Source organism: Leptopilina heterotoma, unplaced genomic scaffold (assembly GCF_015476425.1).
Source record: "Leptopilina heterotoma isolate Lh14 unplaced genomic scaffold, ASM1547642v1 Lhet_65, whole genome shotgun sequence".
Lineage (NCBI taxonomy): Eukaryota > Metazoa > Arthropoda > Insecta > Hymenoptera > Figitidae > Leptopilina > Leptopilina heterotoma.
Window position 1 is genome coordinate 696,906 of NW_025111152.1, and position 17,099 is coordinate 714,004.

At 28.1% G+C, this 17,099-nt stretch overlaps 1 protein-coding gene across 4 annotated transcripts in view; it reads left to right on the forward strand.

Moving 5' to 3' along the window:
- Nucleotides 1-16,829, forward strand: part of LOC122509964 (microtubule-associated protein Jupiter) — a 222,786-nt gene extending 205,957 nt beyond the window's left edge. For all 4 annotated transcript variants that reach the window (XM_043624319.1, XM_043624320.1, XM_043624318.1 and 1 more), the window contains one exon: nucleotides 15,411-16,829. In XM_043624319.1, coding sequence (XP_043480254.1) covers nucleotides 15,411-15,601 — 191 coding nt within the window. In that variant the 3' untranslated portion in view covers nucleotides 15,602-16,829. The remainder of the gene's footprint in view (nucleotides 1-15,410) is intronic.
- Nucleotides 16,830-17,099: the final 270 nt, after the last annotated feature.

A 17,099-nucleotide genomic window follows, 5' to 3' on the forward strand; every position in this document is an offset into this window, starting at 1 on the left:
TAAACAAAAAATTTTACTCAAGTCAGATTAGTGTCTATAAATTCCGTTTTGGAAACTAAAATTTCAATGTTTTAAGGTTTTTGGTCTATTTGGAGATAAATAGCACTATGCACTTTATCACTTGAAATGAAAATGTCAACTTTTTATTTTAATGTAGTATATAAATTAAGTGACATTATTTCGAAGCTGATTCGATTACGTGGTTTTTATCACCAAAATCAGTACAAAAGTAAGAATTATCACTTTTTAAATTATTTTTTTGTAGAATTAAATTATTTTAAACATACTAAATTTATTTGTAAATATTTATTACAAAAGATATTTAAAATACGCGCGCACCTTAACTAAAATAGAAAAGTTGTCAAAAATGCACGATTTACTGACCAAAAGCTGATTTTAGAGCCATTATTCAATAAATTACTGAGTTATCAAAACTTAAAATTACAATCAAAATCAAACGGCTACTAATTTTTCAAAACCCTTCAGGGGTTTTACTCTGCTGGGGTAGTACTTTTATCCCATTATAGTCAAGTCTTAACGGTGTTCGACGGTCTCTGAAATTTCTAGATTATATTCGACAAACCGCTATCACCCAACAAATACGGCACTGCCTCAGCCTGGTTTAAATGACGTGAAATTGGTAAACAATCATTTTCGAACGAGTTTTTCTCTGCACACAAGCACTTTTTGCAAAATCTGAATCCGAACCATTGACACAAATCTTCTTAATTACCTAAATCCAAAATATTTTTTTAATTCTTGAAGAAACGCGATTGCAAAATGGGAAAGGCCAGAGTAATGTAATGCGAATCATTTTAACAGCTGAGCCTTTAAGGTACTGCCACAGCTCTCTGCTGCCTGCGCAGGCAGCAGCGAGCTGTGGCAGTACCTTTACGCTCCCTGCATGCTTCTGCCCTCTAATGGCAAATGGCTGTAACAAACGTCTTGCCGCCTGTCATTACATTACTTTTGTTGCTTTTGTATTTCCCAATTTGGAACCGCGTTTCTGCATAGATTAAAAAAATATTTTGGATTTAAGTAATTAAGAAGATTTGTGTCATTGGTTCGGATTCAGATTTTGCAAAAAGTGCTTGTGTGCAGAGAAGAACTTGTTCGAAAATGATTGTTTACCAATTTTACGTCATTTAAACCAGGCAGTACCGTTTTTGTAGAGACCATCGAACGCTCTTAACCCAAAAAAAATTTTCTAAAATTGTTCCACTGTGTTATTTACCCTCTGAAAATGTTAATGACCGTCAACGTCTCGATTCGTCTACTTAGGCGTCTGGTGGGGACTGTAAAAATTACATTTACAAGTATTGAATACTATAAAATCGTATATATAAAATACTGTATTTTAACCCGTTTGTAATTTGGTGAAATTATCGTTTCTAGACCAAAAACGATCGAAAAAAAGTTTTTATAAAAAAATTTGATTTAGCCATATTTGAAAGGTTTTTGTGGTCACTGAATTCTAATTTAATGTCAGATTTAAAAACTTGAAAATGTCGGTCTAAAGGTACACTCTCACCTCACTGCCTGCCTGCCTGCGCAGGCAGGCGCCATAAGAGTGAGAGAGAAAAAACATTTAATTTGAATTTTCCGACTCTCTTACTCTTAATATGTGTTACCATGTCAACCTTCAGGCAGGCAGGCAGTAGGAGCTGTGCTAGCGCCTTAAAATGTCAAAAAAGTTTTTTTTATAAGTAACACATTTGGTCTTTGGGTTCACTGAATCCGAATTTAATGTCAGATTTTAAGAATTGAAAATGACGAATCTAATGTGGCGGATAAATTTTTTTCAATTTAGTATACGGAAAGAAAGTTAACATCCAATATTATAAAAGTATTTTACAATTGTAGGACAAAATGACGCGAAGCGAAATTTTAATGTCAGAAATAGGGGCGAAAGGTTAAATTTTGCATAAATGATTTTTTTTAGACAATATAATCCGCTTAGATGCAAATATTTATATATCAATATCCTGTGCTGTTCCCGACCAATGCCCTACTTAGGGAAAAACTGGTCAGGGCCTCGTCAGTTTTTCTTAAAATTGCCCTTTTTTGTGAGGTTAATTTTATTCAAAAGAAATTACAATAAAATTACTGTAATTAAAAATATTATTATATTAGAAACATAATGAACATATTCATTAATAACATAATGAGGTATTATAGTCATTTTGACTAATTTAAAAGTGAAAATGAAAAAAATAATATAATTTCAAGAATAGAAAAACTTAATAATTCTTGAAAAATATAATTTTTGGTTTTATGATTAATTCATTTTTCTTTTGGAGGTTGTCGCTCCTTTGTGCCTCCTTAATTTTATACACGGAGAGACTTTTAGTTACAAAAATTACTTTATTGTATTTCGATATTTCTAATAAAACGTAAGAATTTAGGGATAATCGAGGTACGATGATGTTCTTATTATAATAATAAGTAGTGTTATTTTTTTTATCTACTATTGTAATTTTTAGGGAACAGAAGTTAGTATAAAAGTTTAGAAAGAATATTATTTGATGTTAAGACAATTGCAAATACGAGAATATGAAACTTATTTATAATACATTCTGATATTTTTATTTGTAAACCCACTATTTTGAATACTATTAAATGTAAAAAAATTTTAGATACTGTATTATTTTCAATACTAACACGCTCTGAAATGGTAAGCAGTTTGAATTTTTACAAAATTTTATTAGAATATTTTCACGAAGGTGGAAACCTTCTAATAACAGTTCAGTTCACAACCGAAGACCAGTTAATGTTAGGCGAACACTCAGCAAACAACCGAGCGTCATCATCGTCTTGAAAGTATTTTGTTAAAAACGTTTCAAAAGTTATTAGTGATTAAACAATTGAATTGTGTAATAATATTATAATAAATTATGTATATATTTATATACATATGTATTATATACGTATACACGTGCATAGTAACGCATTTTGTATACCCCTACCCTATATATGCTATATATATGTAGCGTCACCAGATCTTCACTTTTAGTACAAAGCTTTAGAAAAGATTCAAAAAACTTTTAGACTTATTACCAAAAGTGACGTTGACTATGTCTTTTTATAATCTTTATTAGAATTCTTCTAACTATACCTCGATTATCCCTAAATTCTTACTTTTTATTAGAAATATCGAAATACGATAAAGTAATTTTTCTAACTAAAAGTCTCTCCGTGTAATATTAATAAAGGTTATAATTTTTGTTTTCAAATGTATAAGTAATAATTAATATTTATTTAATAAATATTTTATTCAAATTTATTAATTATGTTTAAAAAATAGTTTTTAAATATTGAAGGTGTTAAATCTCTTAACAATCTCTCCGAATCATTTTCTCACTTTAAGCTAATATAATATAAAATAATTATTATTATTAAAATAATATAATATATACAAACTAAATGATAAATTCATCCTATAAATTAATAATTATTAAAATTAATTAAGTATAATTTATTAATAATTGTTTATTAATTATTATTTTTTAAATTCATAATTTTTATTTTTAAATAAATGTATAATAATTAATTATTTAATAACTATTATTATTCGTCATTTATAATTTAGTTGTTATTATTAATAAATAAACTTTATTATAATATCGTACTTAAATATATTACCATAATTATTTTATAAAGTGTTTTAAAAGAACACGCTTTTTTAACTTAAATAACTGTATTAAAAAAGTTAATTTTAAAAAATTAAATTTATTTACATGCTTTTAAAACGAGGAAAACTGTCGAGGCCCTGATCAGAGCCCTATTTCATATCTAGTGAACACCCCACTTAGGGTTTTGGCCAGAATTTCTGATCAAACCCATAAGATAAAAAAAACTGCTGCCAAGTTGTACGATTTTTTTCGTAAATCTCGTTGTGTTCATATTTCATGAACACTTTGCTTCCTCATAGAGATAATAATAATAGAAATAAATAATATAAAATGTTTTATATTTTCGTTAATTGGTATTCAGCCAATTTCATTAAAAGTTAATTATTTTTTTTAATTGTTATTTTATAATTGTTTATATTTCTTTTGTTATAATTAATATGGATTAAAAACAAATAATTTGTTAAGTAATAGTTAAAGAAGAACTCTTGAATAAAAAAATTTAAAAAATGTTATTTTCGACAATTTTTTTTTATTTTTAAAATACCAATAATTTTGTAATTTCTTGTCGAATCAAGTTAAAAAATAGGTCAATCGAAGCGTTTTTTAATGCTCTACAAGTTGGAAATGATACTTTAAAAGTTACTTTTACATTTTTCAACAAAATTTTAAAAAAAAGTCTTATTTTCCAAAAATTTAGATTTTTAAAAGTTTAATATCTACGGATAATATGGACGAAAAATGTTCAGTGATGGCTCAAAAGATGCGCCTGAAAAAACTCTACAAAACTAAAGAAAAACATTTATAGGTGTCCTAACATTTTTTTAAAATTATGGTCAAAAAATGTTTTTTTTGGAAAATTAAAAATGCAAAAAAAAATTCGTTAAACTTCATGAATCGGGCTAAAAATACTCTCATTTTATGTCCCCCGAGGAGACCTACAATTTAAAAAAAATTGAAGCCTTTAGCTCTTTCTGGTTCTGAGATATTGAGGCAAATGTAATGTTAGTACACACACACACAGACACATTTTTATTTATTTATTTAAAACATTTATACGGGGAGTTCCTGTGCATATATAAAGTACTAAAGTATTAGGCATAATAAAAAAAAATTTATAAATATGTCAAAAAATGACAATCCAAAATTTTGCTAATAAAAAGCTTCCTTTATGAGGAAGCAATTCTTAAAAATGTAGTATAATTACTCCGTTTAATTAATTTCTTCAATTGTTTATAATTTCATTATGGGAACTAATTTAAAAAACTTAATTCATTTACACTTTATTCAAACAAGGAAAACTGTCGAGGCCCTGATCAGAGCCCTATTTAATATCTAGTGAACACCTCACTTGGGGTTTTGGCCAGAAATTCTAGTCAAACCCCTAAAATAAAAAAATTATTAAATAACTAAAATAATGATTGCCTTTCATTGTTAATAGCTTCTACAACAAAAAGGAATTCTAAAAACATTATTAAAAAATAAAATTTTTAATAGGGAAAACTGTCGAGGCCCCGACCAGAACCCTGTTTTAAATAGGGCAAAGTGGGGCATTTTCTGCACGGGATTGTAGGGCAACTTGTCCTCTACAACTTTCAATAAAAAAGTTTCTGATATTTTCTAAATGTTAAATTCTATTTCTCGCCTACTAAAACTATTTTCTGATAGGTGTTAAGTATAGTAGATAAGTTAAAGTATACGTAAACAAGTAATTTAGTTAATAAAAGATCTGTGTTTATTTAACAAAAGCTATAGAACAGTTATAAAGTTAAAAAATTAAAATTTCAAAAAAAATAGTGTATTATGTGGCAAGCACGTAAAGCAATACTTTTTAGGTGAGGATGTCGTTTTCAATACGAGGTGTCGTTAGTGCGACGCAGGTGAGTAGGAGTCAAGCCAAAGTCGAGCCGAAGTCGCACAGACAGCGAGTATTGAAAGCATCCGAACCTAAAAATTGCTACGTGCGAGCCGCATACGCTATTTTTTTCGCCATTGATATGAAAAAGTGAACCTCTCAATCTCAATCTTTTAATCATTTAATCTTTCAATCTTTCAATCATTCAATCTCAATCATTTAATCTTTCAATCTACTGAGATTGAAAGACTGCTCTCAATCTCACAATCTCAATCCCAATCTCTCCTTAAAAAGACTTTTTACAGCAGTTAGCTGCCATAAAAAGTCTTTTCACGGCAGTTGTGTAGAACTGCCTTATGGCAGTTTACTGAGATTGAAATTTATATTGAGATTAATATAGAGATTAATATTGAGATTGGGATTGAAAGATTGAAAGCTTGAATGATAAAATGATTGAATGATTGAGAGATTTAGAGACTGAGATTGAAAGATTAAATGATTGAATGATTGAGAGATTGAGATTGAAAGATTAAATGATTGAGAGATTGAATACAATACTCGCTGTCTGTGCAACTTCGGCTCGACTCCGACTCGCCTGCGTCTTCACTGCAGCTCGTTTCCGTTTCGCCTTCGGCTCGTCTTCGTCTCACCTACGTCGCACTAACGACACCTCGTATTGAAAACGACATCCTCACCTAAAAAGTATTGCTTTACGTGCTTTGCCATATAATATACTATTTTGGTTTATTTCACGTGAACGATCTTGTTTTTTGACAGAGTACTTGCCTAATGTCAAATAAATAATTTTTAAACAAATAAATCCAAAAAAACGAAAAATGTAAAAAACATTTTTAACAATATGTAAAAATACATTTAACATTTCGCCCCAGGGTGCATTTTTTGCTTTAAGAACAAATATAAAAAATCTGACTGAAGATATTTAGCAAATACCTTTAGGTATCTCTTCAGGACACCCAAATAAGGACCTAAAAAAATTGCGATGAGAATAAATTCAACAAATATACTTAAAAGTTGATAATTTCTTTTACGAAAAAATTTTCAAAAGTAGGGTGAAAACAAACTTTAAATATGGACACCACAAAAATGAACAGAATGTCACATAACTCCGGACATTTATTTAGAGTGATAAAACCCTTCTATAATTAAAATTGCAATGCTCTAACTATTTCCGTTTGACAGTTTAACCTTTCGCCCCAGTTTCCCCTACTAAACTTAATAAAATTTATATGAAATTTAGTAAAGCTATATTACAATTTTTTAAACGTTTTCGATATTTCATATAACTTTAGGTACTAAATTCCATATAATTTTTCTTGAAGTTATCCAATTTTGTAATTTTTTTTGGGTGCCATATTGGATCCGTCATTTTGAACTTTTTAAATTTGACATTAAATTCGAATTCAGTAACCCTAAAAACCACCAGAGTAAACATTTTTAGACAAATACGTTAATTTAAAAATTGTTTGATCTGCATGCTCGGTCCGCCATTTTGAATTTTAAAATTGACCACAAATTTAAATTTAGCACTGATAAAACTCCCCGACTAACGAGTTTCAAGCAAATCTGTCTAATTTTTAAAATTTTGCTCGGCATGTTGAAGCCGCCATTTTTAATTTTTTAATTCTAACACCAGATTTAGAATCTGCGACCCCATAAACTTAATGATTTTTAAAATTTTCTTTACACTTTTCTTATTTTCTCTTCGTAAGTATAAAAAAGTTGTAAAATAAAATTGCCATTTTTGAATGTTAATAACTCCAATTGAGAAAAATATAAATATGAACTTTTGGGGTTATTTTAATAACACAGGCCGACAAAATTTCATCAACTGCATGTTGCCTAAAATGTTACAGCCGATTCTTATAGGATTTTGTCCGTAGAATACGAATTTGACCTATAGTTGCTCTACACTGAGAGAAGTCTGGGAACTAATACTTCCTGTGCGAGGCTTGATAATTGAGTGATAATTTTGAATGTTATATATACCAACTTGTTTTTTTTGCGTTTCTACAGAACGACTTTAAGGTTAGGAGTACTCGCATTTGCCTGGACCACCCGTCATTGGGTTTTCTCGCCAGAGAAGAGGGAAACTGTAGAAAACCTCTTCTGAGCACAACCGGTTTATCGACAGCTGAGTTCTAACGGTGTATACTGGACAATAATCGACAGTGCACATCATTATACCTCGACGTCAAACCTCCCGCTTGATATATTACGAAAGTAGTGAGAAACACCGGGCTATAGCGAGAGTCGAAGCGCGGTCACCCATCCAAGTACTAACCGCACTGGATGGCGCTTAACCTCGACGATCGCAAGCCACGGAGTGCTTGCTTCCCGAAGCGGGATTACTTACAACTTTTAGTTTCGGCCACGAGTTGTTCTCTCACATGCGGGAATAATGTTTGTCGAATGTAAATCGAATGTTTGTCGTCTGAGCCCTAGATTCGAAACATCTCAAACGCGACAAGCAGAGTAGCTTATAGCGACGTCTGGCGGGAACTATTACGCCCTGGACTTCTCTCAGTGTAGTTGTCGAGCAATTTAGTTTTCAATACGCATTTTTGGCATTTTTTGATTGAATGTAAAAACATAAACCGAAATAGTAAATTTGTCCGCATAGGACCAAATTAAAGCTTAAACACTGTTCTTTAATATCCAAAAACAAAAAATTTAATTTTTGGAACACATACGCTGTTTCATAAACGTATTGAAAATAACACTCATGTAAACCAATTTAAATAATACTTAGTTCCCAGGGGTTTTTGGGATCGTTGATTGTGAATCTGTAATCAGATTTTAATAATTCAAAATTTGTAATCTTTTATATTTCATAGCAGATTTGTTCAGACCCCTGCAGCCTGCCTGCCTGCAGGTTGCCATGGTAACGTACAAGAGTAAGAGAGTCAGTGAATTCAAATTTCATGTAATTTGAATGAATGCTCCTTAATTTTTACTTAAACTGCCCAATGGACATTAAAGGATTAAAGTTTACAGAAATTAAATTTTTTTTTTGGATATTAAAGAGCAGTGTTTAAGCTTTAATTTGGTCCTATGCGGACAGATTTTTAATATAATAAGTAAAAATATTGTTTAACTGTTTTAATTTCGTAATCTTAATACCTTAAATATTATTTCTACGAAGTAGTAGGTACTATAATTTTTTAAAAGTAGTCATCAGCGACTTTGATCGAAATAATGAAATGACTCATATAAGTTTCAATAAAATTGAAGGGGGGTTTTTGGGTTTTCTCTTCGAAAGTTCGAAATTGACAGAATTGGCTTTTTCTTTTTTGTAAATTCGAAATTTTGTAGTTCTTGAGATTGAAAACAAGAACTTAAAGATCCCAAAGTCTAAATCTTTTGAAAAATAGAAAGAAATATAAAATTATAAAATTTACTCAAAAATCGCTCTCATTGCGATGGTCTTTTGTAGGTGGAAAAGAGAATAAAGAAAGGAAACAATGAAGAGATGTTTATAATTGAGACATAAACTCCGGGAGGTAGAAGAAAGTGAGCAATGGAAGCAAAGTGAGAGAAAGGCAGATTTCATATCACCATGTGTCAAATAGTCGTGATAGCATCGAGTGCTGAAGTCTATAAATATAAAGATACACAGTATGATTAAAAGGATCGCCAACAATAAGTACGGCTGGATTTACAATTAGTGATCTCAACTCGAGTCGGAGAGCTCGGTAATTGCGATTTCTATGGGAAGATATAATCTGAGCTTTCCAATGTCAAAATATACTTGATTTTGACGCGACCTACTGAACTAAAAGCAAAATACTCGGCAAAATAGATATCCCATTATTCCCATCGACTACGCTTTTAATTTCGAAAATCGTTTAGTCATTTTCTGGTTTTCGCGTTATTATTTCGCGCAAGAAGACTGTCAGATTTACTCTAATCTCAATCTTTATTTTTACCAAGTTTTCGTCTTCATATTTATTTATTTATTGAAAATAAGTCCCTAGGGCTTAAAGCCCTTCAAGAAACAATGTACAACATTTTAATTACAGAAGTAACTTAAAAGTATATAAAACTACATAACAAAATGATAAAACTAAAAAAAATCTAACAGAATATGATAATCATATTGGGAAAAATGCACGCATAATCTAATACAAGAAAAGCTCAAAAAAATAAAATAAAACAAAAAGCAATATATTATGCTTAACTGAAAAAAGAAAGAACTACTATAATTTACCAGTAGGTAATCTAATATCAAAAAATTCTCCATTTAAAAAAAAATTAAAGAACAGCTTTTTGAACGTAAATTGACTTGGTGCATCTCTAATATTAACAGGAAATTTATTCGAAAGTCTTGCACCTCTTACAATAAAAGATTTTTGCATCTTACTAGTGCGATGAAAACGAACTATTAAACAATTTTTTCTTTCTCGAAGCCTGGAATAATTATTTTTATTTAGATCTTTGAAATTAAAAAAGCTGTATAGGTATGAAGGCATTCTGCTGCTAAAAATAGAATATATCAAATTGCCAATAAAAAGTTGTCTTCTAGAAGCAACATTTAAATTTTCCCGTCTTTAAAATTCTGTCATTCAAATTTATTACTGTTTTTCCATATGATCGAAACCACTTTTGTTCAAATAGACTATGCGCGGAACATAATGTTCAAAGATTATAAAATTTTTTATTTTTTTAAATATAAACTTCACCGACAGATTAGCTCGGTCGGATAAATGCCTGGCTCGGTGGGCGGACCAAGGGTACTTGGTTCGCGCCCATTAGCCTGGGATTTTTCAGGCACGTGAGATAATCTGAGCGGGAGGTTTGACGTCGAAGTATAATGATGTGCACCGTCGATTATTGTCCGGTACACACCATTAGAATTCGACTGTCGATAAACCGGTTGTACTCAGGAGGGGTTTTCTACAGTTTCCCTCTTCTCTGGCGAGAAAACCCATTGACGGGTGGTCCAGGCAAATGCGAGTACTCCTAACCTCAAAAAGTCGTTCTGTAGAAACGCAAAACTAGTTGGTATATAAGAGTGTGTGTTCTGACAGTTTGCCTAGCTTCAAGTCATTTAAGAAGAAAAAAAAAAATATAAACTTGAATTTTTAAATAGTTTCAGTTTAAAAATTCTTTAAATTTATTAATTTAGTACATAATTAATTATTCTTGTTTATTGTATTAAAAAAATTTTCTAAAATTCTTTGCAAGAATTCAATTATTTTCATAAATATTATTATTATTATTCCTTTATTGAGACAATTCCGTCTATTACACAAAATAAAACAAACTATAGGGGAGAGTCTCCAGTTGTGAGACAGTAAATTTTTTTTAACATGCAATATTAAAAAGACGATTGGTTTATATAAAAACATTTCTTTTTATATGAGCCAACTTTTTCGTGTACGCGGAAGCGAATATATAAACTGTTTTTGTTAAATACCAACACTGTGTGTGATAATCGACTAAAAAGCGTTTTTTCAATAAATGCAAAGTACTTTTTTCCAAGTTAATTAATTAGAAAAGGTAAATGTAATGCATTTTCTTTTAGTGTTTTCCTTATATTTTGTGATGCAATATTGCATTGTTCCAATCTACGGTTGAAAATAATTTAATTTTCCTTTTTCAAAATAGCGCCAATTTCTGGGTGTGAGACACGGCATATCACCAGTTGTGAGACGGTGTCAACACCCATCTGGGCAGCATAAAAAATACGACTTTGCTGGCATACTATTTAAATGTTGTTTTCATTTTTTTCTAGTATTTTTAGGCATGTCAAGTGGAAAAAAGTCAATTGGTTCAGAAGAAATCAATTTTAAGGCTCTTGTTGAAGCTATTAAATTGTGTTTATTTGATAGTCATATTCTGGCGAATAAATATTATTATTTAGTATATAATAATATATTTAATTATTTCTACTAAACATAACATTTTATGTCAAACTTATTAAATTTTAGCAATTTTTAATGAGTGTCTCACAACTGGAGACATTTTTTTTTTTTGAAAAAAGCGATGTGCTCGGAAAATGTATCGTAAAATTTTTTGAGTTCATCGAAACACTATACTTTCTTTTAATAAAAGTTGCGTATTTCTGTTACCTTTCGAACGGTGTATTTTATTTACAATTTCGTTAACCCGTTTACAATTTACGGGTCAAAAGTAAAACCCGTCTCACAACTGGAGACTCTCCCCTAATATAAAATAATCCACGACACATACTACTAATATTTTTGAGTTGTCTTATTTAATTGAGCAGGATTGTAATGGCATCTCAGTCAACAGTAAAGAAGAGATTTTGTTACAAGCCTACGCTGACGATTTGGTTTTATTAGACGATACACCTCTGAGATTGAAGAAAAAACTTAAAGCCTTGAATGAATATTGTTCGCAAAACGGCCTGATAATTTTCATAAATAAAAAACATTTTACGGAAAAATTCAATTATTTTTATAAATAGTAAAATTATTTGCAGGAATTTAATTATTTTCTAAAATTTTAATAAATTCTTCGAAACAATTCAATTATTTTTATAAATAATAAAATTCTTAACAAGAATTAAATTACTTTCATAAATAATAAAATTCTCATCAGGAATTTAATTATTTTCAGTAATTTTAATATAATTCTATAATCAAATTTTTAATTATTATTAACAGACACAAATATTTTAAAAAGTTGAAAAAAAGTTTCAATTATTTTCAAAATTTTCAATTAAAATCATAAAAAAATTATTTTCAAAAAACTTAAAGAAATCCTTCAAAAGAATTTAATTTTCTATCAATAATTTTAATAAAATTGAATAGTAAACTTATTAATTATGATTAACGAAATCAATTAAATGTTTTTTGAAAGAATTCAATATTTTTGTCAATACCTTTAATAGTATATATTCTTCGAAAGAATTAAATTATTTTAATCAATTCTGAAAAGAATTTAATTATTTTCTAAAAATTTTAATAAAATTCAATAATTAAATGTTTAATTTCAATTAGGGTAAGTGCGTCAATTGCTGCGGATGCTTCAATTGCTGCGCGTTTGTTAAATGTATAATTATTTATCACTTAAGAAATTATTAATGTTTAGAAAACATTGAAAAAATTATTTTGAACAATATTTGATAAAATTGTCTAAAAAGATATACATCTTAAATAAAATTACTATAATTATTTAATTTTAAATTTTGCTTACCGCAGAATCTGAAACACGCATGTGAAATACATGTGCTTTAGTTTATGTAGGCAAAATGACATCTAAATGCATGTTATTTTGGCCGCAGAAACTGATGCGCGCAATTGACACAGCGCGCAGGATTAGACGCTTTTGATATTCTTTTTAATTATTTACATTTAATCAAATGCTATAATTTTATAGGCTATTAATTGTAGTAAAAATTTTAAAAAATTTTAATTTAATTCCTTTGCCATAAATATTTTTTTTCTATGCAAAAGATATCTTGGCTGGAATGCCGCAGAAGCTAGTGCACTTATCCTATTAACAAACACGATTATATTAAAAACTTGAAACAAATTCTTCATAAAATTAAAAAAAAATTCAAAAATTTTCAATTAAAATTATTAAAAAAACTCCATTATTTAAAAAAAATTGAAAGAAATTCTCTAAGAAAAATTTGAATAGAATTTTAAAAAATTTTTAAAATTTTGTTTGCAAGAATATAAACTAATTTTATAAAATTTCAACTTAGATTGTTGAAAAATTTTAATAATTCAAATTCTTCTGGAATTCGTTAAATTTTTTAATATACATTTAAATAACTTATTAAAAATTATGGATTTATAGGAGAATTATAGTTAAAAACAATAAAAAAAATTTAATTTTGGAGAAGATACAAATTATTGCAAAAATTCAATTATATTCAAAAAATTAAAAAAAATTTCTTCAAAATTTCAATTATCTTTATAAATAATAAAATTCTTCTCCGAAATTGAATTGTTTTTAGAAATTTTAATTTTTCTTTTTTTAATTTTTAATTTAAAATTCAATTATTTTTTAAGGGGGATTACTCATGAAAAAAAAATTTTTTTCGAATTTTTTGTTGTTGCTTTTTAAAAATCCTTAATATCTCTAGAATAAAGGTTTAAAATAATTATAATGACGAAATTTAGCTCCTATCAAAAGTTAGATAGTACGACAGAGTGGCTCCACGTGCATGGCCCAAAAACATACCAATCATTAAATCATGATAGGTATTCCTGTAAAAACGAATGTCAGAAACTTAACAAATCTACCATTTGAAAGCTCATAATATTCTATGTTAAATGATATACAATTCAAAATCTTAGGAAATTACACAAAGATTTTATATATCGACAAATTTTAAAAAGAAAATTAAAAAATTAAAATTTTTTTTGACAATTTTTTAAACTCTGACATATTTTTTAAAAATTGCAGACAAAATTTAAAAATTATATAGGTGTGATCCTTTAAGTCTCATCTTTAATTTAAGACCAAAAACGTTAAAAAATCTTGTTCGGTTCGCAAGATATCCTTATAAATGTCAGTGCATGTTTTTGGACAAATGCATTGAATTAGTCAATTTTGTACGGTTTATGACAATAAAAAGGCTCGCGACTAACATAAAAAGGCTTATCACTTTATCAGGAAGCTTATAACTTACTTTATTGACCTAGGATAGTAAATTAAAATTTGTTAAGCTCTTATAAAAACCATTTAACAAAAAATCTGAAAAAATCGTACTTAAACTTTAACTTCGTTTTTCTCAAAACGCTGTTTTCTAAATCGGTTGCAGGGATTCTGAGTAAACGGATTTTCAATTTTTTTGTTAAAAGTAGTACAATTTTTTAAGGTAATTTTAGGTATAACCACTAGATTAGTACTTCAACTGTAAAAGTTCTTTTTGGATTCTTCGCAGAAATACAATTATTTTCATAAATAATAACATTTTTATTTTTAATAGAATTTTAATCGTATTTCTCGAAAAATGTAATTATTCTTAAAAATTTTATTTAAATTCGTCAAAAGAATTCAAATGTATAAAAATTTGTTGGCAAAATTGTTTATGAGAATTAAATTTTAAGAAGCATTCAATTATTCAATAAATTATTTTTGTATTTAAATAATTGAATTCTCGTAGAATTTTCTAATAAAAATTGATTTAAAAATGAATTTGAGTTAAAATTTTAGATAATATTAATTATATTATAATTATTATTTATTAAAAGCATTATAGCAATGAATATTTAATTGAAGAATTTCCGAATAATCGGAATATCGCAAAATTGAAGTGTAAACAAATGGATTTGAAAATTCTCGAAAAACTTTTTCAAAAATTAAAATACGTAACAATATTCTTATAATATAAAATAATGATTCGGTCATCTTTAATTATTATAAATTATATAATAACAAATTGTTATATATGTATAACAATTTTTTATAAGATATTTAATTTTAAAAAGGTTTGAATTTGAAATTTTTGAAAAATTTAATTCCTATGGAAAAATAATAATGATTAAATATATATTTAAAAAAGAAGTTTGCTGATGTTTTGGAATAATTTCAGAATTAAAGAAATTCGTAAATAAATGTAATAGAAGAATTTTTTGAGTATCTTATCATTTTAAGAGTGAATCAGAATATTCTTTAGGGTGAGAGAGAGAGAGAGAGAGAGAGAGAGAGAGTCAAAATTTTGTCTGGAAATCTTCTTTTTTGGAAAGATATTTTGTTTAAAATTTTTTAAATAAAGCATGATGGGGAATTTTTATGCACGTTCCTTAAGTTTTTTATTTAAAAAATAGAAAAAAATGAATTCAATTTGGAAAAATTGAAGAAAAAAATAATTTTGAGAGAAAATTATAAATCTTGGACGTGAATTTATTTGTAGAAATACATATTAGAATTGCAGTGTGAAATTGTAAGTATTTTGCTAAAAAGAGTAATTTTCTTTTTTGTAGATGGTAACCCTGTGACGGGTACTGGATACGGATCAGACCAGCAGAACAACGTGGTTCAAAACGGAAGTGGAAACGCAAACTCCAGCGGCTCTGAAAAGTCTAACGATTCATCGCCTGGCTCGGGAAACATGAGCAATAAGGTTCAGCGTAATCGCGTACCTCCAGGTGGCTATTCATCCGGTCTCTGGTAAATCCGGCCACGAATTTCAAAAAGATCTCCCTTTGAATTCCCCCTCTCTTCATCAGATCAAAAAAAAAAAAATCAAATTACAAAGGGTCCATCTACCTAAAATTTTCTCCTTATTCCCTTAATTTATTATTGATAACCCTGAAGAAAGTATTAGAATATTTAGTCACTTTAATTTGGAGAAATTCAATTTGAAAATTCCTTCAACAATGAAATTTTTAGTCAGAAAATTCAATTTGATTTTAAGTTACGTTCGTATTTTTCTTCTTCTTTTTCCCGACGACTCTAGACAACTTGGAATATAAATATAATTATATATATAAAAAAGATCAGTTAGAAAATAATATAACGAAAATTTGACAGCGATTTCGAAAATTCCTTGTATAGAACAAAATATTCTATATATAAAATGTGGTTCTACTCTGAATTGAAAAATAAAATTTTAAGTCCAAAAGACATTTTTGATCTTTGTGCCTTCTCTGAATTAATTTCTTTTTTCCATTACGTCTACGTATGACAATTCGGACGACATTTTCTCAATTGAATAATTTAGAATTAGAAAGAGAGAAAGAAATTGTGTCTCAAAACTAACAGTAGACATAATAAATTGATATTTACTGATAAAATACTCATGTGCGTTCGATTATTATTTTTAACTGTTATTCAACGAGTAGGATACAATTTTTTTTAATATTCAAGAATTTTGACCTTCGCCGAAATTTCATTTGAAGGAGAGAAAATATTTTCGCTCTCCTTTTTTTCGCCTTTTACCCAAACTGCTTTGAGATTATTAAATTTTAGTAACTGTGTATCATGTTAAAGTAAAAACTTGTATCAAGTACGTAGATTGTTACTCTTTTCTTTTATTTTTTACTTGCTAAGGAAAAATAAAGGAAAGTAGAAACAATATCCTGCGCGTCTGATAGTTTTTCTCATTGTCTTGCATATTTATCACTGCATAGTGTATATCTCCATTAAATTAATACTTTTTGTCAGTTTCAATCGGTTCACATTGGTTGATGAAAAAAAACAAAAAAAAAGCTGCTTGAATAAAGTATTTATTTCAAATGCCGATTTTCATTTTTACACGCATTCAAAAAACACATTTAATTAATGTGAATCGTTTCTCTTACTTTTTTTGGTGTGAACATAAAATTAGGTGGTTTTGTAATACATCGCATTTGTCGTAAATATCATTTTTCTACTCACAGTAATAAAATTTTGTACGCAAACAATGGTTTTTTATTCACCAAACTCCCATTTTTTCTGCAAATTACGGAATATTGAAAATAATTGTATTGAAATATTTATTTTAATTTATTTTAATTGTGTTTTTTAAGAATTATGACTGAAAATTTAGAAAATAAGTAAATGTTACAAAAATGTTTCTATTTAAATAATTCAATTTCCGTAGTCGAATTTTGTAATAAAATAAGAATTGACTTAAAAAATAATTTAAATTAATATTTTAGAAAATAATTGAATATTAGAAGCGTTATAAC